The 27,922-nt window shown below is 38.0% G+C and overlaps 1 protein-coding gene across 1 annotated transcript in view; it reads left to right on the top strand.

The window, feature by feature from the left end:
- RHPN2 (rhophilin Rho GTPase binding protein 2) overlaps nt 1-27,038 on the top strand; it is a 29,003-nt gene extending 1,965 nt beyond the window's left edge. The window contains exons 2-15 of the mRNA XM_086469223.1: nt 8,677-8,792; nt 11,965-12,093; nt 15,088-15,163; nt 16,181-16,258; nt 16,940-17,064; nt 17,931-18,097; nt 20,392-20,579; nt 21,659-21,815; nt 22,271-22,390; nt 22,488-22,682; nt 23,415-23,491; nt 24,280-24,426; nt 25,345-25,500; nt 26,787-27,038. Coding sequence (XP_086325349.1) covers nt 8,677-8,792; nt 11,965-12,093; nt 15,088-15,163; nt 16,181-16,258; nt 16,940-17,064; nt 17,931-18,097; nt 20,392-20,579; nt 21,659-21,815; nt 22,271-22,390; nt 22,488-22,682; nt 23,415-23,491; nt 24,280-24,426; nt 25,345-25,500; nt 26,787-27,038 — 1,983 coding nt within the window. The remainder of the gene's footprint in view (nt 1-8,676; nt 8,793-11,964; nt 12,094-15,087; nt 15,164-16,180; nt 16,259-16,939; nt 17,065-17,930; nt 18,098-20,391; nt 20,580-21,658; nt 21,816-22,270; nt 22,391-22,487; nt 22,683-23,414; nt 23,492-24,279; nt 24,427-25,344; nt 25,501-26,786) is intronic.
- Nucleotides 27,039-27,922: the final 884 nt, after the last annotated feature.

Genomic DNA, 27,922 nt, shown 5'->3' with positions numbered 1-27,922 from the left:
ACCAGTATTCCTTGTTATACACTAGTTGAATAGTCTCAAAGATCAGAGCTTTCATTCTGACTCAGTAGTTCTAGAAAGGGGGAGGGGAAAAAACCCCACCAAAATAATCCTACTCCTGGAATCTTGAACAGGTATAAGCTGTGAACCCAAGGGTACTTTGGACAGAATATGTTTAGGCCTTACACATTCATCTGAATGGTATGCTAGGTGATTTAATGTAACCGAAACTAGTCATTGAGCTGTTCATGGGTGTCCATGTGTGTCTGTCCCCCCACCCCATTCCTTTGTATCACTTTCCCATCCCTTTTTAAATCACACTACTTTTTGTTTTCCTGAAAGGATTTGAGGATTGGTTTATCAGTTTTGCTGGTGCTTAAGTTTCCAAGGCTAGTCATTGTGTTTTTAGATTAAAAGACATTTACTTAATTGACCTTTTTATTCTATAAGCTGTGGAGCAAGGTGAAAATTCTTGCTTTGTATTAGTCCTGCTCACAAAAGGGCTTCTGAGCACTATTTACACAATGAGGTTGCTTTCCATACTTTGCAAGAGTATCGTGCACAATAAAATTTTATAATTAAGAAAACTGAGCAGTTCATACAATATCCATATGTTTTAGACTCCTGATACTTTCTTTTGATAAATGGATTGCTGTGGGAAGTATGCTCAAAATTTGTATAGTGCCCTTTTGTGTATTACGCTTTTTGAAGTGTTAAATACAGCATTCCAAAAAACAACCCTCAGTATCCCCAAGATACAATATGTAAAACAACTTATTTACTTAATTCTTGTTTAGCGCTTTTTTTTTTTTTTCCCTTGTGGGGAGGAGGCCCTGTGAAACTATGACTGGCTTTATGTAAAGGGCCATGACCAGAAATGGGGAAACAGATACACTATCCTGTTTCCTCCTTTGACTTCTGTTGCCACACTAGGAAGTTAGGCTTGTGGTGAGCCTGCCAGGTGAGTCTGAGATGTGATGGGTGGCAGCTTCTGCAGTCCACTTGCACTATTTCTCAGACTCCCTCTCTCCATTCCCTTCCAGCCATGTCAGAGCTGCTCTCTAGGGACCTCTTCCTCTTTCCCTTACCCCATCTCTGTCCATTATCTACTTTTTCCCTATGGCAAAGGCCTGTCATATTTATATAGGCAAAATTAAATTTACCTTAAACCTATAAGATTCTTTGAGTATTTTTTTAATTATCTGTGCAGTCATGCAGAGTATATGCAACTCTGTCAATGTTGCCCTTACTCCCTTCCCCTTGTACCTCCTCTCCGAAACAACCTTTTTCAACCATTTCACTAGCTGTAACCAAACTTGTGAGGATATTAGTTTTAAGAACAAAACAACAGAAAAAAAATCCTTGCTGGTGTCCTGAAGAGGATATGGCAAGGTGGAAGAAGCACCTTACTTTACATCAAAAAGAAGATGGAGCTTCAATCTAGAGCTTTTTACTTTCTGGGAGTATATTGCACCAGGAAACTCGCTGTGCTACTGTTTTGTTTATCTCAGCCATCACATGCGGATAGCTTAGTTCAGTATGTTCCATGGTACATTGCCAGGGCAAACTGTACCTGTACTCCTGGGTGGTGCAAGTGCTCTTGGACCGTCAGCCTCGTGCCTCGACCTTCTCTGTGCAGAGTTCCACATTCTTTCACTGTTACTGGCAGCAACCTGGGAATCAGCCATGTGTATCCCATATGTCCATCCAAATTAGGTCTCTGGTCTTTCTTCTCTATGAAGGTCTGTGGTCAGCAGAAAATAATGACAAAACTAATGATAAAAGCAAAGAACAATTTGTTTTAAAAGTGGAGCAAGGCATTTAGACAGGAAGGATTTTTTAACAGACCGACAATAATTAAAGCAGGTCTGTCCTCGTGTGTCGCTTTGCTTATGCGAGATGCTTCTCGCCTCTGGTGAAGTTATTCTTTAAGCCTGCTGTGGCTCTGTGGATTGCTTGGCCTCTCAGACTGCTTCCTGGTTTTTTAGTTACTTTTGAGTTCTTGTGGAGAAACAACTCTTTTTTTTTTTTTTTTCAAGCTGTTTCTGCCCCTCCCCCCCCCTTTTTTTTTTCCCATTACAGCATACCACCCCACTAAACCAGTAAGTTTTGACAAAGTCAATATCCCCAAAGCACATCAATATACAGAACTTGGGATATTTATAAAATAGTACTCATCCAGCCACAGGAACCCAGTGCTTGTGTGGTGATTTATTGGTAGGGCTATACCTATCCTTTTTCTTTGTTTGGGTTTGGTGTTTTTTTTGGGTTTTTTTGGGGGTGGGTAGGAGTAGAGCAACAGGAGATATCGAGCAAGTTCTTTGTACTGTATCTTTCCAGTCTTGTTTTACTGCTTTGTAACACCTTACACAGACTAACTTTTCAAATTCCCTAATCAGTCAGGAAGTTGCCATATAGCATAAGAAAAAGCCAGGGTTCATTTTCCAAGCTTACCCTTTCTGTAGCTCTCTTGAGCATGGGCTGGTACAGCATTAAGCATCCCGTCTTCAATTTGGTTGTTTTGAATAGCAGTCCATTGTGCTACATAGAGGCAGAGCAGGAGGACAGCTAGCTTAATGAATCTTTAGATTCTGATCAGTTTAATGAAGATGCTTATTTTCTTTTCTTTTCCTGTTCTTAAGGCTTTGGTTCCATCTGTAAGGCTAGATACTTACCATATAGACCAAGCTGATGCTTGAGAAAGACAGACAGTATATGTTAGTCTCTCTGTCGGGGGAAAGGCTAAAACCAGAAAACAAGCAGTTCCATAAATGAAGTACCAGGCTGAAAATGATGATAGGTATAGAAACCAACTTGTGAATCAGCACTTCGCTAATTAACTCTCTCTCCTTCCCCTCCTTAGCTTTTGGGGTTTCTTCTGCAGGGCTTCCCCCTCAACTGTGGTTAATGTGTCAGTTTACCAACCTGCTACACCAGTGCTTCCACTGGGGTTTAGCTCATGTGGTTCTCTTCAGTTGTTAGTAGCCAGGCAGCCATCAACATTAGCATGGACACAGGAATATTTATTTGCCCATTTGTTCTCTTTCCAGTTGTCTGGTGGGACAGAAACAGTGTTGCGATGATTCATACCCCCATCATGCCATATCCACTCATTATATACAAAGTCATAAAACCTAAAACTAAAAGTAGGCCTCCATATGAAACTAAGAATCACCTGAAACTTGGTTACTCAAGAGACAGACATCTCTGATGAAATACTAATTTTCATTTTGCTTAGTGAGTGGTGTGATAAGATGAAATATTGTATAGAAAATATGTATTTGGAATTTAATGCAATAATTAGTTCTAAAACTTTAGAATCTTTAATGTTTGGGGCCAGACACTTAGAACTGTAAAATACTTGTTCTTGGCACTAATAGACCAGGCTTTGGAAGACCAGATCTTCCTCCATCCCCCTTTTTTTTTTTAACTCAGATAAAACTTCTGCTATTGAAAGACTTACAGTATATAGCTAAAATTTCAAAATTGAAATAGTAGAAACATGCAAAGAGAAACTTTAATTCTAGTAGTAGAAGAAGGTAAGGAAATAAACATAATAATTTAGCAGGGCTTAGGATCAGTTCTAGAAATACTGGTGTGAATCATGCTGTTTACTACAATTGCTATTACAGCTAAAGAAGTTATGTGCATAAGTTAAATTACGTACATGTTTAAATATCTGGAGGATATGGCCATTTGCATACACTACTGGGCTTGACAAGCAGCACAGGTTGCACTGGCTGGAAAGGAATGTTTTATTTTAAGTAAGAAGGCACACCCAGTTTCAACTCTGTGTCACCTTCAGACAGTGTGTGGCTCATCTTAAAAGTTCAAACCACTACTTCATAAGTCAGATTTATGTAAATTTCAAAGGCTTACTGCAATTACTCATTGTTTGGCAAACAGTCATGATTTTTGCGTCCATCACAACTGGATTCCTGATATTAAAATATACTTCTGTCTTGAAGAAAGAACTTCCTGTCATCCAAATGAAATACAACTGCTGCTTTATTTGGGACCCATGCTTTTGACAGCTATCTTCCCACCATGGTATGTAATTTCTCAAGGTCTAGAGCCCTGGGAAAGCACAAAGATACTGCCTTTACCCCTTAGACCGGGGGATTTTAAGGCTTCTTCAGATGGGAGGTAAGCACCAGTGCCTTGTACAGAGGCAAGATACTGTCCATCCATAGTTAACATGGAGTACCTGACTACAGGCTTGCCTAGCTGCCCCCATGTAATCTGTAGAATAAAATCTCCCCAAAATCCCGCATGAGTCCTGAACAGTCAGTCAGCTGTTTTCCTAGCTGTGCTCAAGCTCCTGCTGTTGAGCTGGCTGTGCCTGGTCTGACAGAGGCAGCATCACACTGAGGTCCCACAGGCATTCATAATACAGCTGTCTGCCATAGAAGTGTGTGTGTGATAATGTTTATAAACTTAAAAATAAAACCCAGTGGGATATCTTGCCACCTAAGCTCAGGTATTAGTTCTAACAAGAGATGAGCAGCAATCCCATTGGAATCTGTCAGCACACCCCATTAATTAGTCAGAGGATTGCTATCGAACATGCAAGGCCCTGCACAGGCCCGCCTTCCATCAGAATGTGCGTGTTTATGTGTCCAAAGTCAGTGTCTGTTTCTTTCAAGATGTTACCTGACTAGGTACATAAATAACATATGGCAAGAATCTATGACTCTTGTGCAGGTATTGTCTCCAATTATGATACATTAAAAACAAACCAGCTTCCTGATACTGCAGTTCAATGATGCTGTTCAACCAAGCAGAAAGAAATACAGTAACTAGCTGACTGTACTTTAGGTTTTAAAATCTTTTATGGGTTCAGGAGCTAATGATAATAATATTTAAGCATGGTGAACACTTCTTTATGAAGTGCAGCTGTGCTCTGAGGGGAAAAAAGGCTTTAAAACTAATAGCTGTATTTACTATTTGAATTGTCTTCACAGCAGAATTATTCAATTTCTTATCTCTCCCCACCCCCCCGCCAAATGCACGGAATGAGACCTTAAATCGTACTCCATTCTTGATCATTTTTGCAACTTCCTTATTAATAACCATTCTTTTGTTGCTATTTATTAATAATTTTACTAATAGTGTATAAGCCAGGGTAAAATCCAGTTCACTATCCAAGTTATCTTGGCTCAGCAAAGAAAGAAACAGTAATTAAATGAAGCATCTAGCATCCTGTTGACAAGAAATGAAACAGTAGGTGTGCAAAGCACTGGGAAGTTCAGCTGCCAGATATTGTAATGAATTGAATGTTAACATTCTTGGGATTGTCCAAAGGTGAACTAAGTACAAATGCTGCCTGGGAAAGGGATCTTTTGCATGGAGGAAAACAAAATGAAGCACTTTCTTGGACCTGTCTGCTAAATAACTTCTTAGTACACAGAATTTGTGCTTTACACAAGGGAGAATCTTGCCCAGATTTTATTTCCCATGGCTTTTTGTAGGTATTAATTATTTTTGCTGTCTTCCGTGCAGACTTCTAACCATCAGTTTTCTGGCAGCCTGATTACAATAAAGAGTTTAAGCCTGCAAATGAACACAAACTAGCTGAGTGGCCCCGTCCCCTGTGCAGGAGATGTAGAAAGCAGCATTTTCCAAAATGTAACATAAGAGTTCCATAGGCCTTGAGAAGTAAGTGGGAGGTATATGCTTGCAGCAGGTGAGCCTGTCCTGAAAACAGACTTCTCTATCCACAGGAGGCCTTTCATCAGGGAGACGAGAGTACAGCACTTCCAGGCGCACTGGATGTGGATACCTCAGTCTGTCAGTGCCTTGTCCTCTTAGGCCGCACGGCTGTTTTTGCATTAAAGCTTCATGCAGAGATTAGTGATTAGTGTCTGGTCCTGAAATGCATTTCTGCCATTTTTTCTGTTTGCACAGAGTTTAAGATTGTTGCAGTTTTGCACTCACTGTTCAATGGGAGCTTGTTTGATTTCTGGGCTGAAGCTTGATCAAAGGTCCACTGAAATAAACACGCCACTTACGCTGAACTTTATGGGCTTGGGAATCAGGCAGTTGACCTTCCTGAAAAATTTCTCAGAAGTAGAGCTGTAAAGAAGTATTTGAATGATGTCGTGAAACTTGTTTGGCACAGAGGGAGGGCAGGGAGTTCTGGAAAGAAGCTGCAGCTTTACAGAGAAAATGAAGACAAGGGCAAGGCAAGGATACGTTTAGGAAGGATGCTTGGACTAAGTGGTCAAGAAAGAAATTGGAAGAAAGCATCACAGACCTATGACAGTGATACAGAGGTGAAAGGCCCCAGATGAGAATCAAGTCTTCAAACTGAGTGCAGAAGCAAGAGGAAATAATTGGCAAGGTTTGGATGAAAAATGGCATGGATAGAATGGAAGGAGAGAAGGCTTTGAATATCAGTAGTAGAGAAAGATTATACAACACAAAGTGAAGAAAAAGCAAAGTATGACAAACAGTGGCAGCCCAGGAAAGAAAAACAGGCTAAGAGCAGAAAGCAACTAGTAGATACAAGACCATGTTGTACCTTTAAGTGTGTCTTGCTTATGTCTCTGCATATAAATGTGTGTAAAGGAGCATAAAGTGTTTGGTAGTTAAAGGACTACTTTTAATCTGAGAGGAATGAATGAGTTTGCTACTCATGTGTACATCCTCTCCAGTAAGAAGTTCACCTTCTCTGTATTGTGCTTGCTGCCAGGGCTTTCTCAATGAAGAGAGTATATATTGCGCACCCAAGTTTTGGGCTTCTGCTGTAATTGGTATTTCAATGCAGAAACGTTTCTGCAATAAAAGTAATATAATGTGGCATGTTTTTTCAAGTTATCTGGCAAATGGTGCTTCTGAAGATGTTTGTACTTCTTGAACTAGGGATTTAAAATTAACAATATTAGGCTATGTGCTTTCTCAGTTGCACTAGTGTAGTCTGGATTGATGAGTTTATTTCTCTATCGTAAAGTCAGTTTGCCTTAACTTGCCAACCCAAATAAGAACTGAACTTCAAATAGATTATTAGAACTTCATGTTCTACTTAAATACTTGCTTTTGTTGTGCTGTTATGTTGTTGCCTGACCACTCATCAGAGCTAGTTGAGAGACTTTTAAATGCTGTTACATCAAACCCAAAATTTTCTGGTCAAAACTAAGAGGAAGAGGTCCAAAACACTGTATAATTTAGTGGCTGGAGTACTGGAGGGAAGACTTGTATCGGACAGGTATGAGCCTCCTTCTTGTTTAATGCACAATCCAATAGGACCCTGATAAGCTTTTGCAAGGATATCCAGCAAGGCTGCTCAAAAGGACATGTTTTATTTAAGGGTAAGCCTTGACACAGAGTGGTCTTATTTGCTTCAGAATCCGTAATTAAGACTGCAGAGATGTGCTGCTTGGCTATAAATGAGTATTAATGTTCAAAGACATTTGATGACTGTAAATGAGTATTAATATTCAAAGACACATGATACTTTAAAAAAAAGGGGGGGCAGGGACAAAGAATGAAAAGGTAGAAGTGAAACTTCTAACATATTTAAATAAGGTGTTACGGTTGTGTTTCCTTAAAAAAAAAAAAAGACAAACATGCAGTCCTGTTCATCTGTAACAGTTCTATCTTATCAGTGCTCACTAGAATATAATGGCTCAGTCCTGCTCAAACACAGGTTGCAGTAGCTTGAATCTTGTGCTTGTGTAAGTCATGCACATACACAGGAGTATTCTTGTAATTCTGGATTTCATACTTTGCTTCTTAAGGCTTAATTTGATGAATTTCTGAAGGTATAATCATCATCTTACCCTGTCAAGCTCTATTATTCTATATCCCATCTCCTATTATTCTGTTTCCCATTTTACTTGATACTGAGCTCTTAGGATATAATCTTTGTTTAGCCAACAGGTAACAAGAAAAACTAATGGGCAGATAAATCATTGCATCTGGCACTGTGAACATAGGCAGATGAAGTAACTTTTAAAGCTTATTCGTTTCTCACATTTTTGGTGCAGTATGCAAAGGTGCTCTTGGGTTGGGGCAGGGTAGACTTAAAGATCTGAGAGCATTTCTGGAGTGAAGAAGAGCTCTGCAGAAGAGCAGCACTGTGCCAAAAAAAGTTTGAGATGTGAAGAGAGTAACCTAGGGAAGGAGGGGTAGGAATTGTACTGAAGGTCTGAGCACTAGAAGGAACAAGAGCAGAGATCCTTAGAAGGGCTATTAAAACTGTGAGCAGCGGTGCCACCAAAGCCTGTTTTCCGGTAGAGTTATATTTCAAGGCTGCATATATCCCAGTATTTTGCAAAGGTTAAGCAGAAGCTTTGATAAGGAAGTATTGCCTTTCAGATACTGTTTTTATGAAACCCGTTGAAACTTAATAACACTCTGTCAAATTTGGTTGTAATTGGAAAATAGCTTCAGAAGATTTCTAGGGGAGAACAGACTGGTTCACACATGTACATAAGCTTTAAAACAAATATTTTTTGCCTGGATTTTAATGTCTAATGCTTTGGTCATGGTGTCTCTTTCGCTTTTAATGAGCAAGTTTGAGAAAAGAAATGCTGTCAGTCATTCATCACTGATGTCAGTGTAGTTAATTTGTATTCATATAGAACCCATGCCATTAAAGTTCATTCGAATTCAGTGTTACTCCTTTTTCAAAGTCTCTTCCAACAGCAACAAAAAACCTCCTTTCCTTAATTCTAGGGATGTAATCCTCTTGCTGAGACTGGTCGAAGCAAACTGCAAAACCAAAGAGCTGTCCTAAACCAACAGATCTTAAGAGCGGTAAGAATGAGAGCTGGTGCTGAAAATCTTTTAAGGTATGTGTCATGACTCCCTAGTTTTCTTGCCTGAGCAATGAAATTACTTTTAAAAAAAATTAAAAATAATTTATTATCTTAGCTATTTCTTTTTCCCAGTCTGCCTAACTGCTCCCCTAACATGCTGCATAAATTACTGCTGGATGCTTTGTGAATCTCTCTGGATTTAATGCTGTAGCTCTATAGAGTTATTGCTATAAAGTGCACTTCCAAAGCTGCTGTGTTCTAGCAAATGAGCTGAATGTTAGACTGTGCTATGTTGCTCTGTTTGATCAGCTTTATTGCTAGTGATACTGGCAAGTGAACCTTGCTGAATATTGTAATGACTCCTTTTTACACCTTAAATCAAATAAAGGTATTGTCACTATGCTGTTGCTGTTTCCAAGATGCTTTACATTTGTGGTCCACAGTGGGAGAACCATCAGTTGCCTTATTTATTCCATGTAGTAGTGATAGTAGGAGTAGCAGAGTAATGCACATCTAATTTGAGCTGGGTTCCAGTTGTCACCAAATTCTCCTACAGGTTGAGGTAACTGGAAGAGACTTTGCCCTTTACCTATTATATTTTGTCCACCAATTTTTTTTTAAGACACCGTTTCTTACATGTCTGTGCCCATAGGAATAGCCTAAGATTGACCCTGTCTTGACGCTATTGCATCCTGTGATTAACTGCTTATCAGTTAACAGCCCTGTAGCTTTCCAACAATCCATCACTCTGTTACACAGAACTGAAAATTTCCCCAATACTCATCTGCAATAGTTTCCTATAGTGGCTGTTTCTCTGCAAGTGGAGGAACAATGGGTCTCTGAGAACAAAATAGTCAATATACTTACCTCTGAGAAGTGAAAATGCTTGGATAAATTAACTTTTCTTAAACTTGCCATTAATTGATAGGTTGCCCTTTGCCTGTCACCTGCTTTATCTCCACTTTTTGCAAGAGAGGTGATAGGTCCAAAGCTTTTGTAGTTTTACCCTCTGACTGACTTAATTTTGCTTTGTTTTCTGGTAATTGACTTAAGGAGTAAGACTTGCTACCTTTTGTATGCATCCTTATATCTGCTTTTGAAACTGAACACTGTTAATCCAGTAGATGTTTCTGCATGCCAACTCAGAGTGTTTTGGAAAGGCTAGAGACGAGTAATATCTAATGTGAAAAATTGGTTACTCTTAACATTCAGCATAAAGATGACCTAGAGCTTGGCTCCCAAACCTATATTAACTGCTGAAATAGCTATTGACAAGAGTTGGAGCTGCATCTGCTTGAATAGTAGAGGATCAGACTTATTTCGAAGTTATTAAAAAAATCAGAAACTGATCTGTTAGACTATTAAAACTTGCTAGTTCTTTGAAAGAAGCAATTTTAAAAGTAACCTGGCCACTAGATAGTTCACGTGATTAGGCATATTCTCCTAAGGAAAAACATAAATAAAGGAGCTTTATGTTTTCAGATTCTATTTGCATTCCATCAGGTTCTAAACAAAGCAAACCAATTGCTGGCCACAGCGAGCCTCCTGGAATAGGACTCGAGAAAAAACTGGAAATGCAAGTTTCTTTTACTTTTGGATGAAAGTAGTCGCTAGGCTTGAAACAAGTGATCCATATAGTGCAAAGACTTTTGGGTTTAGAACTTCTGAAAGTAGCCCTCTCCTTTTCATTGTCTTTTGTTCTGGAAGTTCTGAGTTAAAACTGAATTCAGAGTAGAGTTATGTGGATCTCAAGGATATCCCATTGCCCCTGTTGCTCTCTTTTGCTGTTTGTCGTTACAAGGTATGTCTACAGTGAAACAACACGAAAGGTAATCAAATTAACTCTAAATTGGCAAGGATGTTGAGAGCAATATAGCCGTATTAGAGAAGTTCATCTGGCTGGACTGTTGGGGTTTCTGAGAAAGATACAGGAATCCCTTCTGTGGAGGGTGGTAAGCTAGACCAAACATGGAGCCTTAGTAACAACGTAAAGCCTTAATAGTGTCAACACTCGCCCAGTTACCTATGTGATGCTGCCTTTCTCGAGGAAGATCCACTCCACTCTATATTTGTGTCTAGTTTGGCTTACGCAGGCAGCAGGTGTTAACATTGCTTAATCTAAGCAATCTCAGGTAAAGTACAACATAGAAAATTCACAGATAATGCATATTTGTAATATGAAGTACAAACTTAGAATTTTAGCCTTGGAATAACTAGTTTTTCACCAAGCTCTTCCATAAAACTGGAGGGTTGTTCCAAGGGGAGCCTAGATGTATGAGAGGGTTGCTCATAAATATTTATGAGGGTAAATTTTATCTTAAAATAAGTTTTATTGTCTAATGATTTGAACTTTCTAATAAAGGGGTACAGTATCTTAAGCCTGGATATGGATCAAGGCCTTCAATCTTAAACTCATACCTGTGGTTACAGATAATAGTTGAAGTCTCTTGAAGACAGTAATACTGTACGGACAATCAGGCTAGAAATAGTGATACAACATATTGAAATGCACAAATAAGAAATCACACAGAAATACTCTGGGGCGCTAAATACTAACATCCACTGGGCTAGCAGTTCAAAATATTGTCACGGCAAAGGAAGCAAGCAGACAAAAAAATCCTATTTGCATCTGACAAAACAAAATTATAGAGAGAATTGTGTTGTATTAAAAAGAAATATCTTTTTACCTGTATATTTGGTTGTAAAACATTCTGTAGTAACAGTTTTATGGGAAGGTTGGTTTATTTTATTCCTAAAATCAGAAGTCTCCACAGAACATTATTGAATTTATAAAGAAGGGAAGACTCTCCTGAAAAAATGCCTCCTGACTCCCCCCACCTCCACCCTCATATCTTCCTCTAGGGAAAGATCACATAATCTGAAAATAGGGTAGTGGTTCTGTTTAAGGTGCTTTAGTTCTGTTTATTAATGTATCTGAAAATGACTGACCCTTAATCACACAAAAAAATTTAGCACTATGCGCTAAACCTTCTGTATGTCTGTGTGCTGTTATCTGGAAACTATCCCAGGCTCTCTCTTGACAGAAAAAACTAATAAATTCTGAAACATGAGGTCTTGTGTCATCTCTTATGGAGATAAAAAAAAAAAAATCTTAAAAATGCTAGGAATGCTAGCAAGGGGGACAACCAAGCTTATGTACAAAAACTTTTCCTCAGCAATAAAACAATTATATGTCTCTCTGCAGAGCAACCACTAACAACAAAGTGCGAGAGCAGGTACTACTGGAACTGAGTTTTGTAAACTCAGACCTGCAGATCTTAAAGGAGGAATTGGAAGGACTTAATATCTCAGTAGAAGTTTATCAAAATACAGAGTAAGTATAAAGCTAAGTTACTCAATCATTAACAGATCTTCTGTTTACCACTGGAAACAAAATTGTTTCTAGGTGAATGTGAATGCTGGACAATAATTATGTGAAAGAACAGAGATCTTGATAGGAAGAGAACATACTTGATGGTAGATTTGTTGACTAAGGGTTAGTCTTTGTATTTGTCTTTCACTTGGGAAAGGTATGTACCACTAATCCTTAGATACGGAGTTCCTTCATGGGCAAGAGTATTGCAAGAATTGATAGCTCTTGGGGCTTTATAGAGAGACACATGGCACCTAGCAGAATTTCCAGTATTAGAACAGCTAATTGGTTCAGTGCATTCTGGAGTGAGCAAACCTAGTGATATAATTATCTGTTCTCAAATGAGTGCATATAACAGTCCTCTTTAGCTGGAGAATAGAAGTGCAACACTGATTTGGAGCTCAGACCAGACTTGAGGTAATCTTTAAGATGTGCACTTCAGTGATAGAAATCAATAAATAAGCTGGCTAAACCAGAAATTTTCAGTAGATGAAGTTGGAATTGTTCCAAGATATTTTTTGAACTCTAAAGAGCACGATAACCTTCAAATTGCAATGGATTCCTCAAAAATAAAACTTCAAAGTTAAAAGAATATTCATTGCCTGAATACTGCAAAGATTTCTATATCAGTTAGATGTTTTGTTGCTCCTGAAACTAAACGTTTACTATTTAATTAACAACTTAAGACGCAAATTGAAGCTCTTCATGTGAGGGGGTATAATTTAGGGTCCCTCTGAGCACGATTCTCAGCTAGGCGTTAACTTCCAGGTGGACTACAAGGAATTCCTCATGTAGAGGGACTAAGCACGTTTCCAGTGGGTTATCTTTCAACTGACTGCTGACCTGATGCAAAACATGTGTTTCATTTTTCTCAAAAAGAAACTGGTGCTAAAGTTCCTGCCTTCGACCTCCGTGTCAAACTTTGACAACTATTTGATGCAGAAGTGTTTTTTGTTCAAGATTTTACCAGTCTTCATAGATGCAAGTGAGCGTAGAGAGCAGTATGAAAGTTATGGTTGTGGGAATGAGCGCGAGACTCCACAAGTACTATTCCTTCTTCTAGCTAAAGAATATTCAAAATATTTGGATTCTCAGTGAAGGGTGAGCAGTAGGTCAGGCCCCAAGGCAGGTAGAAGCCTTGCAGCTAAACAGTAGTATGCTTTTTATTCTCTCCTGATCCTACTTCCCCAATCTGTTTTGAATGGCGTTTTACCATTCTGATGCTGTTCATTCTAAGCTCTAAATGCTTTTTATGTTCCATCAGCTAAAATAATTCACGCCTTCTGTAACTGCTCTCCAGCCTTTAAGAGCAAATAGCTATTAATAGTTGCTCTTTGAATCTACTGTGCATATATAGTCATCAACATGAGGTCACACCCATGTTACAAGGTTACACTGTATTGTGTTACACCCTTCTGAGGGGTCAGCCCTCCCAGTACTTGCACACATCTCAACTAGATTAAGAAGTGTGATGCTATTTCTACTCAGTTCTGGAAATCCAGGATCACCTCCCTAACTGTTCAATGCCCCCATGATGTTGACTCCATGGGTGTGGCAACTTAGAAACTTAAAAAATAGAAATTCAGTTCCTTTGAATGACAAATGCTGGTGTCTCCAGGGACTGTGGGTGGTACTAGAATTAATTAAATCAGTAAGTTAGGATTTCTTTTGCTTGTGTCTCACTTCCTTTTGGGGAAAATGCCTTGATGTAATCTGTTGTAAAAGTGGTGTGGTTTCTCCTGAAAGCCTCCTCATAAATCAGATCATTTGCACTACCTGCAGTGGTGTTTTGGCTCTGTATCCTGGAAGTCCTTTTCAAGGTAGCAGAGCCACTTTCTGATCATACTACAGAGTTTAAGGACTCTTCCTCTGCTGAGGAAGCTGCACTCCTACTCCCACCTTCCCGAGATGGAATTTTCACCAGTAAGAAAGTGATTTTGCTGGCTTTGCTGATAAGAACATAAATTAATCACACCTGTGAGATTTTGTAGTTGGTAATGGAACACTTTGAACAATGATTAGACAGGTAAAAGGAAAATGAGATAAGCTGTATAATTGCCTGATATTGATCTGTTAAACCTACTCAGCAAGCTATGTATCTGGAAGCAATTCTGATCTTTCTTTTTTATAAATGAGTAGTATGCTTAGTGGAAGAGCAATATATGTAGTTCCCAAGGGATAAATGGTGCTCTTTAATTCATAATAGTCTTATTAGCTAGTGTTGTTTATTAATATGATCCAGGTTTAAGTTCATGATACAGATCCATATTCTCTTGAGGATCAGATTTTTTTAAGTCACAGTTTTCATCCTTCATGCCCTTTGGTATTTTAGAGGTTGACTTGCTTAGCGGTTAACACCTAGCATTGTCTACAAACTAAGTAGTTCTCAGACTTCCTAGTCTTAGACCTTTCACTGTTAAAGATGGTATACTTTGGCCCTGCTTTTCCCTGTGTTAGACACACATCACTTCCACATATAAAACCATTGGTAGCATGTAAAACACTGATGATAACTATTGATGATTACCATAGCTCTTACCATGGCAGATCTCCTAGCAGCTGCAGAGCTGTTTTCTGCCCATATAACTTATGCAGGTATATAAAGGTTGAGCTAAATTGCAGTAAGCCAGACTTTGAGAGCTTTCTTTTGTTTCCTTGAAGGAAAAATACGCTCAAATAAAAAACAAACCAAACCAACCCCAAAACAAACAAACAAACAAAACCAAAAAAACCCCAAACCATGCAGGTAAGTAGCTTTCCTGACTCTCTTCTTGAGGAGTCATAGGCCACTAAGCAAACTTTCCCAGGCAGGAGGGAACTGTTGTAAACTATGTACCTTTGACCTGAACACCCAGCAGCATACGAACTTTATGTCATCAAATGAAACAAAAGTAATTATCAACAGACAAAACAGGAAACAAATATTTCTGAATATTTTTGTTTTTTTTCCAATAGAGAGACATTCAGCATTCCCTTGGTACCTCTTGGCCTGAAGGAAACCAAAGAAGTAGACTTTACGCTCCCCCTCAAGGTAAATTTCACAGACACGTTTCAGAATGAATAGTTAACAGAAATAATTTCCATTTCAGATTTGTTTAAAGAAGCAGAAGTAATTTATGTACAAATTATTTTTTGTTTCATTTGCCCTAAAACTGAGATCATAATATGTTTAAAATTTAACCACCAATTATTTGGGTCGTTGCTCATATCTAACTAGGACAAAGATTCAGAATATAAGAAATCCCACTTTAGAGACAGCAGAGTTAAACCAAAGAGAATAAAAATTCCTTCTATGTTTTTTGATTCCAATAAGACTATTGATTACTACTCTAAGTGTGAAAGGAAGTAGTAATGAAGGTTTTATTCAGTGTAACACAGTAATAGTCCAGCTGCGCTAACCAAGCTAGCTCAGTTGGGAAGCAGTGTTTGCTGGCTAATATAATTTGCTGGCTATTTGAGTCGCCTTCAGTATTTTTTGGACTACTGTATATTGTGCAGAGTAGATTTTATCTCATGGCAAACCGTCTTACATCGCTGTAGCATTTGTCTCTGCTTTTACTTCTGTAGGTTAATCTCCATGGTCAGATTATGGTACTGCTTTATGCCATTGCAGCTTTGTTAATTTAAGTGGAATCGCAGTAATACAGCTGACAAGAATTTGGCAGTCTCTCTTCTGTTAACCAGTTTTTATGGTCACTTGATTCCCTTGTTATTTTAGCTATCAGGGTTCCTTCGTCCCTTTCAAAACCACTAAGTGGTGATGTTTTAAACCCAACAGAGTTAATGTAATAGGTGTTTGGTTCCTTTACACCAGACTGAAATATTTTGTCTTGGATATCAAATCAAGTTATTAGTTCTATTGTCTTTTTGTAGTCTCATTGCTATATGTTACTATACTATTGACTGGAAGGGAGTAGACAACATGCAAATCACAACTGAATCAGTTCTGTACTGTTTACAACTGCAGAAAAACATTAATGAATAGTTTATTCTATATTTTAGCTATTCCATTTTTTTTTAAATTGTGGTTTGTTTGGGTTTTTTTTAGGACTTTATCCTGGAACATTATAGTGAAGACAGTTCTGAGTATGAAGATGAAATAGCAGATCTCATGGATCTGAGACAAGTAAGGTCAACTATGGCATACCATGAGGTCTTTTGATCTGCACTTGTAATTAACAGCACTTGTATGGAATCAGAATATGCCACTATTATTTATAACTGACATATTCTTATTGACTTAATTTCTGAAATCTGGAACATGAATCTCCATTGTCCAAGAGCTTTAGAATCTGAGTAAAGAACAAGTGAAGAAAAGGATGAAGTTATGCAAAGTGATTGAGCTATTGACACAACTTTGTAAATCTTGTAAATATAAGATTTGTCTTGCCTACTTTTTTCACTTTAAAGTATTTTAAATTTGGCAGGAAGAATGTTGAAGTGAATGCATCTGGCAAAAGATTGTAGGAGAATGGTGGTTATTTCTAACTGTTGTTTGTTTCCTGTATTATACTACAAACTTAAGCTTTCTTTGTAGCCTTAATAGGATACTTACAATCTTTATATTTAATTGACTCTGAGACTTGCCAAAGAGATCCTCTTTGCTTCCTTAAAGGTTATGTGCTACTTCTGTGCAGCTGAAAAACTCTTATTTGGAATGCATCCATATGGCCTTAAGCTTACTGTTTTCAGATTCCACACATTTCTGTGATATGCAGAAATCCAAGGGAAGCAGAGCATTATCCTTGGTGTTCCAATATTCATTCTGTAACTCAACAGAATACACTTTATTTTAATCTATTTTAAGGCCTGCCGCACTCCTAGCAGAGATGAAGCTGGCATTGAGATGTTAATAAGCTATTTCCTTCAACTTGGTTATGTTGAAAACAGATTTTTCCCACCCACCAGGCACATGGGAGTTTTATTTACATGGTAAGTGTGTAGTTCATGTTTGTCTTTTGTTTTGTTTTGTTTTTTTCAGAACACTGTTAATCATTAACTGTCTTCTGCTTCTCCCCCCCCATTCCATGCACTGTGTGTTCTCAATTCCTTTTTTTAGTGTTAAGAGTAAACCTGAATACAATCACCCTTTTCATGCTTTGAGCAAAGCCATTGGCTAGATTATGCACAAGGGAAAAAGAGAGAAAATGGTGTTCATTTTGGACAACTGCAGATGTTTCTTGGACTCTGAACCTTGGCGCACAAAGCAGACAGGGAATGGGTCAGACCTTAATTCCCCTCCTTCAGTTGGTTAAGAGCAGCATTTGGCCTAGAAGAGAGGAGGAGTGACTTAATTTCTTACATCTGTGAGCAAAGTTTGAGTCTGAATTCAGAGGATTTTATTTTTATGAAGAAAAAAGATGACTACCGTGCAGCCAAGAGGAACTGTTAAATTTCTAGTCATAACTGCAAGAAGAAACTTTAAAATACAAGCTATAGAGGATCTGACCATGCCAATCGTTTGATCTTTGGCAACATCTAAGTACGAGAACATAGCAACGCATATGGATGCTTCCCCAATATACTTTCAGCCTCTCATGTTTTATAGGTGCTTTTGAGTTAGACACAATATGCTTACGGAGGCAGTGCTGAAAACTAAGCTTCAAATAAAGCTGTTCCCTGGCTTGCAGCACTTGGATTGTTCTCACAGTATATAATGGTATTTCTGTTCACCTTTTTCACTGTGGCAGAATAGTTATTAAGAATTAACTGCTCTTTTGGAAAAAGATGATTAAAAAATCTGTTGTTTCAATGGACTCTGCTAATCATAACACTTCTTCTAATATTTGTTCCCCAAGGTATGATTCCTTCACAGGTGTCCCAGTATGTCAGCAAAATCTGTTGCTTGAAAAAGCTAGCATTTTATTCAACATTGGAGCCCTCTACACCCAGATTGGAACAAGATGCAATCGTCAGACCCAGGCTGGACTTGAAAATGCTGTTGATGCTTTTCAGAGAGCTGCAGGTACAATTTAAAAAATACTGTGAAGGTCTTTATGCAGACGTTCCTAATCTCATCCTGACATCTTGCAGATAGCTGCGTTTCCCAGTGACTTCATTACACAAGAAATGAGGAACAGGGCAATTCAAGAAGCCTAGTGAAGAGCTGAGGTGAAGGTTTGATTCAAAACCTGGAACTGTAGTCTGAACATGCCGCTAAAGACAGTGAATACTGTGGTTAACGATTAACTGCAGTTCAAAGGTCCAAGTAACAGCCTAACATTAACTGCTTCATTGTTCATTCTTTGTTTCACCAGCATAGCTGCTTCTACCTCAGCGATATTACACTGGTGTAAAATCTGTGTAAGAAACAATTTAAAGGGTTCATAAAGGGCTTAAAACCTAGTTTTCCATATGGTCTCTTCAAAATTAATCTTCCTTGTTTTTTTAATCATTTCTCTTGTGAAATTTGCAATTCATTGGAAGTTGACTACCTATTTTCCATAGATTCCAAAGGCAATTGTGTTCAAAATAATCGATCGGTCTCTGTCTCAAGCAAAGACAACCACAAATTCTAATAAGGGGAATCATATCCCTTGAACTAACATGTTACAGAAGCTTTTGTTTTCATTTTTTCAAAGTAGATTTTCTAATTTTTTGTAAATGTCATCTGTGCTACAGGTAATGCTTAAAAACACGGCCTGCGTAATTAATATGTACAGTAAGGTTTATTTCTGCACTAACAATCTGTGGCTATTGGTTTCCACTGTATGGGTAGCTTTATCAGCTACAAACTGTGGACCACAGCTTGCATTGTCATATTTTGAATACGCAGCTATCAAAAAGATTTGATAGTATTTCTTCATGCATTTAGTAAATACATTTTCAACTTTCATATTTAATCTAAAATAAATTTCAGTACTTGGAGAAATTTGCTGCTGCTCCTTCCATTTTGCAAATAAAAAATCACTGCTTTTCACTTCAGTGCATTTCCAGAACAGAATTAGTTCACAAATTGAAATGCATCATTTGCTACCACAGTACCTCTGCAGGGCCCCAAAGCAGTGTGCTCAGGAGGCATTTCATTGTACCTGTGCATGGCTCTGTAACACTGTTCATTATGTTGGTAGAGACATGATATTGAGCTTGTATTAACCGTTTCTCTGTGCTGAATGGAAAACGTTGCACAGAGTTTACCCTCAACAAAGCTCTCAGTGTGTATATGCTTACTGCATAAGCAGAAATATGTTGAGAACAAAAAAACCCCAAAACATTTCCCTCTGTACTTTCAGTTCCTGTCAGTAGGGCACTCCATTACTACTTGGGGTGTGCCTGGAAAGTTTGGGGTTGGTTTTTTTTTTGCTTCAAAAAGGTAGAGATGGCCATAATTCAAATTTGTGTAAGGGCATATTAATAAGTTAAAAGATAACGCTTGTATCACAGAAAATGAAAAATCTCAGAAACTGGTAGTAGGAAAATACAGCACAACATGTCCAGAACTGAATGTAGTGTCAGGAAGTAAGATTACAGAAGCTGGGACACTTAAAAAGCAGAGGTCTTATCGTTACACTTTTTTAGTATTATCAGCAATTAGCAGGCTAGTAGAACTTACTAAACCAGTTGGATGACGTGCATGCTGAAGGTTACGCTTCCATCCGTGAAATTGTTACTTAATATTTGCACTACAGTTAGTGTTTGCTTTTAATTTGATAAATGATGGAAATGATTAATATGTTGTTGGAACCAAATGTCTAGAGCAGACTCCAATTTTAACCTATATAATATACCGTTCTAGTTTACTTACAGGGATGGCAGTGAGCTTTCATTGAGACACACAATGCACGTAGCAGCATCTGAAAAGGAGATTCATAATGATTTTAGTTTATATGTTTGTGTTTTCCTTCCATCCAAGAGTTCTACTGTCACCTCCTTATAGCTGCATAGATTTCTTTTTCTTTCTTATCCTATGTATAAGCCCTAGCCTACCGCTACCATAAACAAGCCACATTCAGTTCAGCACAGCTTTATGGTCAATCAGAAGAACTGTATAAGCAAATCTGAAAGGTTACCCTTAAAACTTGCAGCTTCTGTTGCTCCTCTGAATTGCAATTTTGAGAACTATGCCTGGAAACATTTGATGGGGATGCAGAGCAAAACCCGTAACTCAGTTTTGTGTCGTGGGTACTAAGAAACTCTTCAGACTGCTGTAGTGCCATACTAGAAAGTATGCTTTCAATCTTAATTATTATGGTACATGCTAGAATTAAGTTCACTTGTTTCTGTCTTTGTAATGCTGACAAAACCATTTTGTAATTTCAGGAGTCCTAACCTACTTAAAAGAGACCTTTACTCACACGCCAAGTTATGATATGAGCCCAGCTATGCTGAACGTACTAGTAAAAATGATGCTTGCACAAGCTCAAGAGTGTGTTTTTGAGCAGATTAGTCTTCCTGGAATACGCAATGAATTTTTCACACTAGTGAAAATGACACAAGAAGTTGCCAAGGTAAAATATGTGACTTAAAATTTAGTCTTTAAAGTACTGTTTACAGTGCTGTGTTACTAGCTACAGCTTCTAGTAATACTGACAAGAGTTTATTAAACCAAAATGTTAACAACCATTACTGAACAACATACAAAGGACAGAGAGGTTTTGTGTAGTTCTCCATTAAGTGTAGAACACTACTTGTCTGTTACTTCCCAGCAGCTGGAGGTTATGCAAACCTAAAAAGTCTAAGTCTGAAAGAATAACTAAATTGAAACTGGTGGAAGGACCCTGATGAGCAGGGTTGGATTGGTAGCTGCAGAGCTGTCTTGGGGCTTGCCTGAAAAATTGGGAGACATGCTGTGCCCCAGAAGGCAGTATTTGATTGAGGTTGTTGACATCAAGAATTGGGTATGCCAACAAGATAGGACTATGCTTTCTGAGCCAGTTCAGAGTAGCAAGATATGTAATTGGTTCCATACCAGCTAAATGGGCAAAGCCTCTATACCAACCCTGTAAAGCCACCCTGACTTATCTGTAGGGTTGATCAGCTGCAGGGGAAAGATCTTTTGGATTCTGTCAGGTGGAGTTGTTTGATCCATTAAAGCAACATTCACTGCTTGAAAAGCTATTTTATTTCCTCTGCGTAAAGGATAGCAGCCCAGTTTTAACTAAACCACACAAACTGAAGCGTAAGTGTGACTTAAGCCTAGTTTCAGAAGTGAAGCACAAACCCGCTGGATGAGTAATATGCTTCACCCTTTTTTTTTTTCTCAGCTGAATTAACCCAATGAGATGTATTTGTAAATTAAAAACTGTTTATTATATGGTGTTTCTATTGAACTCTCCAGCCATATAGATTGACTGACTTAGTCCATCTGTTCTTGTACAAAATTTATTTACTTTTCTTGTAAGGGAAAATCAGAGGTGGAACTTCAGATTTTCTCAAAACTTATTTCCAACCCTTTCTAACCATCCTTCCCCCATCTCTGTAATGTGATGCACATAAAATTATCTTAAGGTTGAATATAATGTCCCTTATTTGAGCTCCTAATAACTCATGTTAAATTCTCATACTTCAGTTTTGTGCTTTATTTTAGGTGGGAGAGGTTTACATGCTGGTTAACACTGCAATGAATCAGGAACCAGTGAAAGAGAATATCCCCTATTCCTGGTCTAAACTGACACAAATAAAGTCAGACCATTACAAAGCTCTGGCGCATTACTTCATTGCCACCATTCTGTGTGACCATGAATGTAAGAATCAAACATTTTCTATATATTCATATAAATAACAAAGAGTTATCATTTGGTCTGTGAATAAGACTAGGAGCCAAGAACTTTGGGTTTTCAATATATGTTAATGTGTGGCCATCTTCTCATTAAGCTAGAAGGCCATGCTTTTTTTGTCCTTTACAGAAGAATGTGAAAGCTCAATAAAATAACTTTTGCAGAAACAGAGGGAATATGTTATATGCTGCTAAATTGTTCAATTCTTGTCAATATGTTCTGGCACATAAGTATTAACTTGCATACTGCAGATGATAAAACTGATAAAAGTCCTAAAAACTTGAACTTCCTGTCAATATTTACATGTAAAAATATTTGACTGCATTTGGAGAGAAGGTAGTAATGACTACACAACAATACACCTAAAGGAGCAGGGCACCAAGAGATGTGTAATGGTTAATGTTCTATATCAATTCTTGTAGTGCAGTCCAGTGATGATGAAGATCAGCAGGAGAAAGCCTTGTCCCAGTTGTATGACTACGTGCCCGAAGGACTGATGGTTCTCACCATTTTAAAGGACAAAGTTCAGAGAAAACAATTAGGTAACTGCCCATTTCACCCAGCTGCTAGGTAGAACTTGAAAATTACCTTGTATTTATTTTCTGTGGAGGACTACCAACAATTTCTAATTTTTCTTAGGGAAAGCACATTTACGCAAAGCCATTGTTTACCATGAAGAAGCTCTAAGAGTCTGTGGGCTGTGCAAAAAGCTTCGAAACATTGAGGTTCTTCAGGAGGTTCTGACAGCTGCACATAAGCGCTCACTTCTCAAATATGCTCAGCAAGACATAGAAGATGACTTTCTCAGTCTAATCCAAGCTCCAGATATCCTTTGTAAGTATACACAGCTAGAAGTAAAGGGTATAGAACCATAGGTGTGTATGGTTTCATGGGGATATGCCTTTATATATATATATGTATATAATATGCACCCATACCTAATAAAAATAATGTACAAGTTATATACTCTACATCTGAGTTCAGATTACACACAGATAAATGGATTTTGTTACAGTTGCTTTACAGCATTTCTGTCTCTGGCCACATAATTTTCTGGGGTAGATAGATGGTTGTTATTTAGAATTAACCTTTTTTGGTGACTATCTTGTGAGCTAGAATAAGGAAACTTTAAAAGCTAAAATCATACAGGGAAAATGAATTACCTGTTTCTAGTAGCACCGCTCTTATACTGGTCTAAGTTGTTAACTCAGTTTGACTGCTATTGGTTCTTCCTACCAGCTCATCCAGCTCTTTCCTCTTTGGAAGCAGTGGGAAAGAATGAGCACTGGTTTTAAATATTTTTTTCAAAGAAAAATAAAGAGGAGAATAGCATATTTTTGTTTGGATGGATTATTTTAAGTTTTCTGTATTGATATTATGAGGTCTGAAGACACTTTAAGGCGATTGAGATTCTTGTCTTACACATTTCCACAAAAATGAGTTTTTTCTATAGCCTGGTAAGAATTTAGGAGAAGTTTCTATCTAGCTTGGAATGCAAGAAAAATGAATTTATATGTCTTAACTAATACTCGAGAGAAAATTAATTTGTTTCTCTTTTTGTTTTAGCTAAAACAGAGCACAAAATAGAAACAATCGCTCCTCAGTTTTCGAAGGTGAAAGTTAAAGACTTCTTTCACAGGCTGGTACGTAAGATGCTAATGCCGAGCAACTTCTGTCATTTTGCTAGCACATACAAATTCACTCTTATTGTAAGGGAACGGACACAAGTGTTTTAGCCTGAAAAAATGATCCTGTAGTAACTGGGGTGGTGTTTTTCAGAAGTTATTGGAGAGATCACTCCTAGCTTCAGAAGTATAAGTCAACTTGAATAAAGCAAAGAATAAAAGTGCTATTTGTATATGGCTTTGCACAGCATTCATTCTTGATAACCTTCATAAAAGTCCCATGAATTGTCAATGGATAATTGCATACAACGTAAAGGCAGGCAGAAACATGTAGAGATGGGCATGCAGAACGTGTAATGCTGCACGCTACAAAGCCAGGCTTTCAGGTTGCTCTGTGTGTAGTGGCAGGCAAAGGGAATTGGGAGTTACGGTTAGGACCAGAATGTGCGGTGTTTCATGAGTCAGTTTATCTCCTCCAAAATGGAGTAATATAGGACCTTAGAGCCTGCTGCAGCCAAGTTGTTCTACACACCGTAACAGAGATCTCGGAACAACTTGGCAGTTGCTCTCATCCCACTCTGATTGAAGCATCACCTGAACAATCTTGAAGGAGGGCTGGGCACTTCAGGGGACATCGTAAACTACTGGGATAAATCTCACTGTTCCATTTCATTGGAAGTAGCTGGAAGTTAACCTGAATAAAATCTACATAAGATGATCTTAAAGCATTATTATGTAAAAATTTAGAAATGCTTACTTACAAATGGCAGTAAACCATAATGTGCCTGCTGCTATATTACTTCCAGGGCCCACTGACAGTGTTCTCAGCTAAGCAGAGATGGACGGCACCACGTACCATTCGCATCCACCATGAAGCAGGAGAGCTAGGATTCAGTCTTAAGGGAGGTTCACCAGTACAGATTTATTGTCTTGATCCAATTTGTTCTGCAGCAGTAAGTACATCAGTGCAATACTAACAATTTATCTCCAGACTCTAGCATTAAAACCCTTTAAATGTAACCTCAACTTGTTTGTACTGGTGTATGGTGTATTTATTAAGTTCTGCTACACATATATAGTCAATGTATAATAATTATAATATATAATTATAGTCAGTTCATATAATCTGAACACATTTTCAGTGCTGTGTACACCTTAGATGTTAGAGTACCTGTATCCCTGACATCACATTAAACTAGAGTTGATTTATTCCTCTGTTCACACTTAATAGATTAAAAAATCCCAAATAATAAAAGCAAATGTTATTCCTCATCTAAATTAGGAAGTTAGAGGGGATAGAGGCTTTAGAAAGTTGCAACAACAACAACAACAACAACAACAACGATGAGGATCAGGAAGGGAAGGCAAGGTAGCACATGGCAAAGGAAAAAGAGGGGGAAGAACGTATTATGAGATTCTAATGTGTTTTTCTTTTAGGGGGAAAACCAAAGGGATAAAGCAGCATGCAGTGATGAGCATAGTTTAGCTATAGGAAAGGCAGAAGCAACCACAGAAGTACAAATAAAAATACTGAAGAAGTAAAAACTGGAGTAAATATCTCATGGGGGACAATAGGGTAGCAAAACCCAGGTTTCGCTTACTTAAGGAGAAAGTGAAAATGACATAAAAAGACAACATTTGAATATGGCAGAATCACATTTATCAATGGCAACTCAAATAGGTAATTTGTGTACTTGAAAAAGTTGCATGTTTCTAGGTTATGTGTACACTTTGTTCCACATGTCTGGCTAGACAATGGTTTTATAGCATCTGAGAGCGAAATGCCTTTAGGGCAGATACTGTATGATGACAGAAACATTTTACGCATCTTTATAATTCCAGATAATAACCTGTGCAAAATTTTTTTATAGTCAATGGGCCTAAAAGAAGGTGACTACATTGTCTCAGTTGGTGGTGTGGACTGCAAGTGGCTTGGAGTGAATGAGGTGCTGGAAAAATTCAAAAGCATGGGAGAGCGGCCCATTGAGATTGAGGTTATCAGTTGCCAGGATACATCAGCGTCTATGGTATGTAATGAGGCAAATACGTTTTGCAGGTTGGATATGTGGGAGTTTTTTCGGCTTCCTGGCTTCAGTCCAATTAATGTTTACTTTCATGGAGTGAGATATCCCACTCCACTTGTGAATATATAAAGCATTCAGGCATGTGTTCAGTTTTAAACAGTCTGTTTAAATCATCGTGACTTAGCAAGCTGAAGTACAGCCTGTGTGCATAAGAACAGTTGGGTGGTGGGGTTTTTTGTGGTGGAGCTACTTAGATTAATTGCATTATAAATTCCAGGGCATATTTTATTTTCCCCTACCTTGTCCCAGAGGATGAAAATATTAACTCTGTTATGCATTGGAAAAGCCACAATGAAACAATAATGGAATGAAATAGAACATCCAAGACCACATGCTTATTTTCTCTGTACTGTTAACATAAACAATCGATGACTTTTGTATTAGATCGTGGATTAATGTATGTATTATTTATTTTGGTGGACTTTTAACTGTCTAGTCAGTTACTAAGCTGCTGTAGAAGCTTTAGACTAAGGAAAAGTGATCACAAGAATAAAAAATGTTAAGCTCTAAATAACTTAAACTTATTTGTAGTGTGAGAGAACCTGTAGTTCAGCTAAATCCACTGCTTCATGCTTCTAACATTCCCTGGCACGCTTAGGCACTGCAGTATTGTTGCCTTAGAAGTGATAAAGGTGCTCTTACTGCTGTTGGGTTTTCTTGTTTTAAGAAGCTGATTTTTTCCTTATTGAAAATAAGGAATTACACACCTGCCATTCCAAGCTGCTACTGGAAACAAAAGGCCAGAATATAATCAAATTGCTTCAGGGCACAGCTAAGATAAGACAGAGAAAGCTGTGTCTTCCAGGTATCCCGAAAGAATGTGCTACAGTAGCTCTTGTCATAGTTGCAATTAACATGGAACCTGTCCAAAGACAGCAGAAAGATTCCCCTTCCGAGATCAGTGCAAGAACTACGCACTTAAGCTTTGTAGAGGAGTTAGTGTGTATGTTGTATAGTTATGCTAGAAGCTAAACATCCCTAAATGCTAATGATAACCAACCCATGGAAAAGATTCACAAGTCCCTTTACGCTTTGTATAGTATATCCTTGAGTCTACGTGGGCTAAATACCAGAATCACAGGGCTCTGAAGGGCTTTGTGTTCAGTTAGCACCACAAGCTTGCAGTCATCTGCCTTGGAAAACTATTTGCACAGTAACCTTTTGTTATCTTCAAAATTTTGACCCATTTCGGGTGACTGATTCTTACAATGCTTCTCTTTTTCCTACAGCATAGTAAGAGTGCAACTTATTCTGTGGGAATGCAGAAGACATACTCCTTAATCTGTTTAGCCATGGAAGAGGATAAGCTTGATCAGACCAAGAAACCCCCACTGAAACTGCCTTTTCTAAGTTGGGGAACTAAAAATAGACAGAAGGCTGCAAGCACCCTCTGCCTTCCTTCAGCTGTGGCTGGAAGTTCTCAGCCTAAGAAGAAGCTTTCTCCCTTCACACTTTTGAATTCGGAAAGTTCATTGTACTGAATCTTTCAGAAGGATCTGTTAATATGACAACTTTCTTTTAAATGTATATAAAAAAATCCATCAATTTTATCTTTATATATATATGTGTGTGTGTATAAATTTAGACAAATGCCATTGACTTCATTTACTGGGTATTGAGCCACTATGAAGGTCAGAGGCTGGCAAAAACTGTAAAACTTAAGTATTTGAAGGTTAGAATGAAGTAGTTTGGGAGGAATGCAATAACAAGTTGTAGATAAAATTGCTTACGTAAGGACTAGATTCCTTTGGAATTTCAAAATACAGTATCATGACTAATTTTCTTTATAACTATGATAGATGGGATGTATTCTTTACAAACTTGATGCTGTGGGCAAAACAACAGGGGACACATTAAAGGATGATTTTGCTGTAGAAGTTCAGAGTTGATAACACTAAAGAGTTATCTTAACAAACCACAGGTGCCAGAGTAACGCTATTCAGAGAAACTAGCCTTGTGCCAAGGGGCAGTGTCACGTAGTTGTGGTTTTTACACATAGACATTCTCTTTCTGAGAGTACTAGGTGTATTCTACTGAATAGTTAATTTAATTCTGGAAGAGAATTAGAAGGCTTAAAAGTCAAAAGATCTTTTGAACTACAAAAGGCTTTTACTCTGCTCTTTTTCTGATCTAGGTTACCTAGGTTACATCTGCTGATTCAATTGTTAAAAACAGGCTTTATTCCAAACTTGAAATTACTTAACCTACTTACCATAAAACTTATCTCATGGGTCTTGATAAAATTGATAGCTGTGTCAAAACTGACATTCCAATATATTGGTCAAGAGTACATAAATTGTGATGATGCTTTAAAAATATAAGAAAAGAAGTGCTTGTGAGTCTTAAGTGGCACAATATTTATTTA

The sequence above is a fragment of the Leptosomus discolor genome, chromosome 8 (assembly GCF_034619465.1).
Source record: "Leptosomus discolor isolate bLepDis1 chromosome 8, bLepDis1.hap2, whole genome shotgun sequence".
Taxonomy (NCBI): Eukaryota; Metazoa; Chordata; class Aves; order Leptosomiformes; family Leptosomidae; genus Leptosomus; species Leptosomus discolor.
This window is presented reverse-complemented; position numbering and strand designations above follow the sequence as displayed.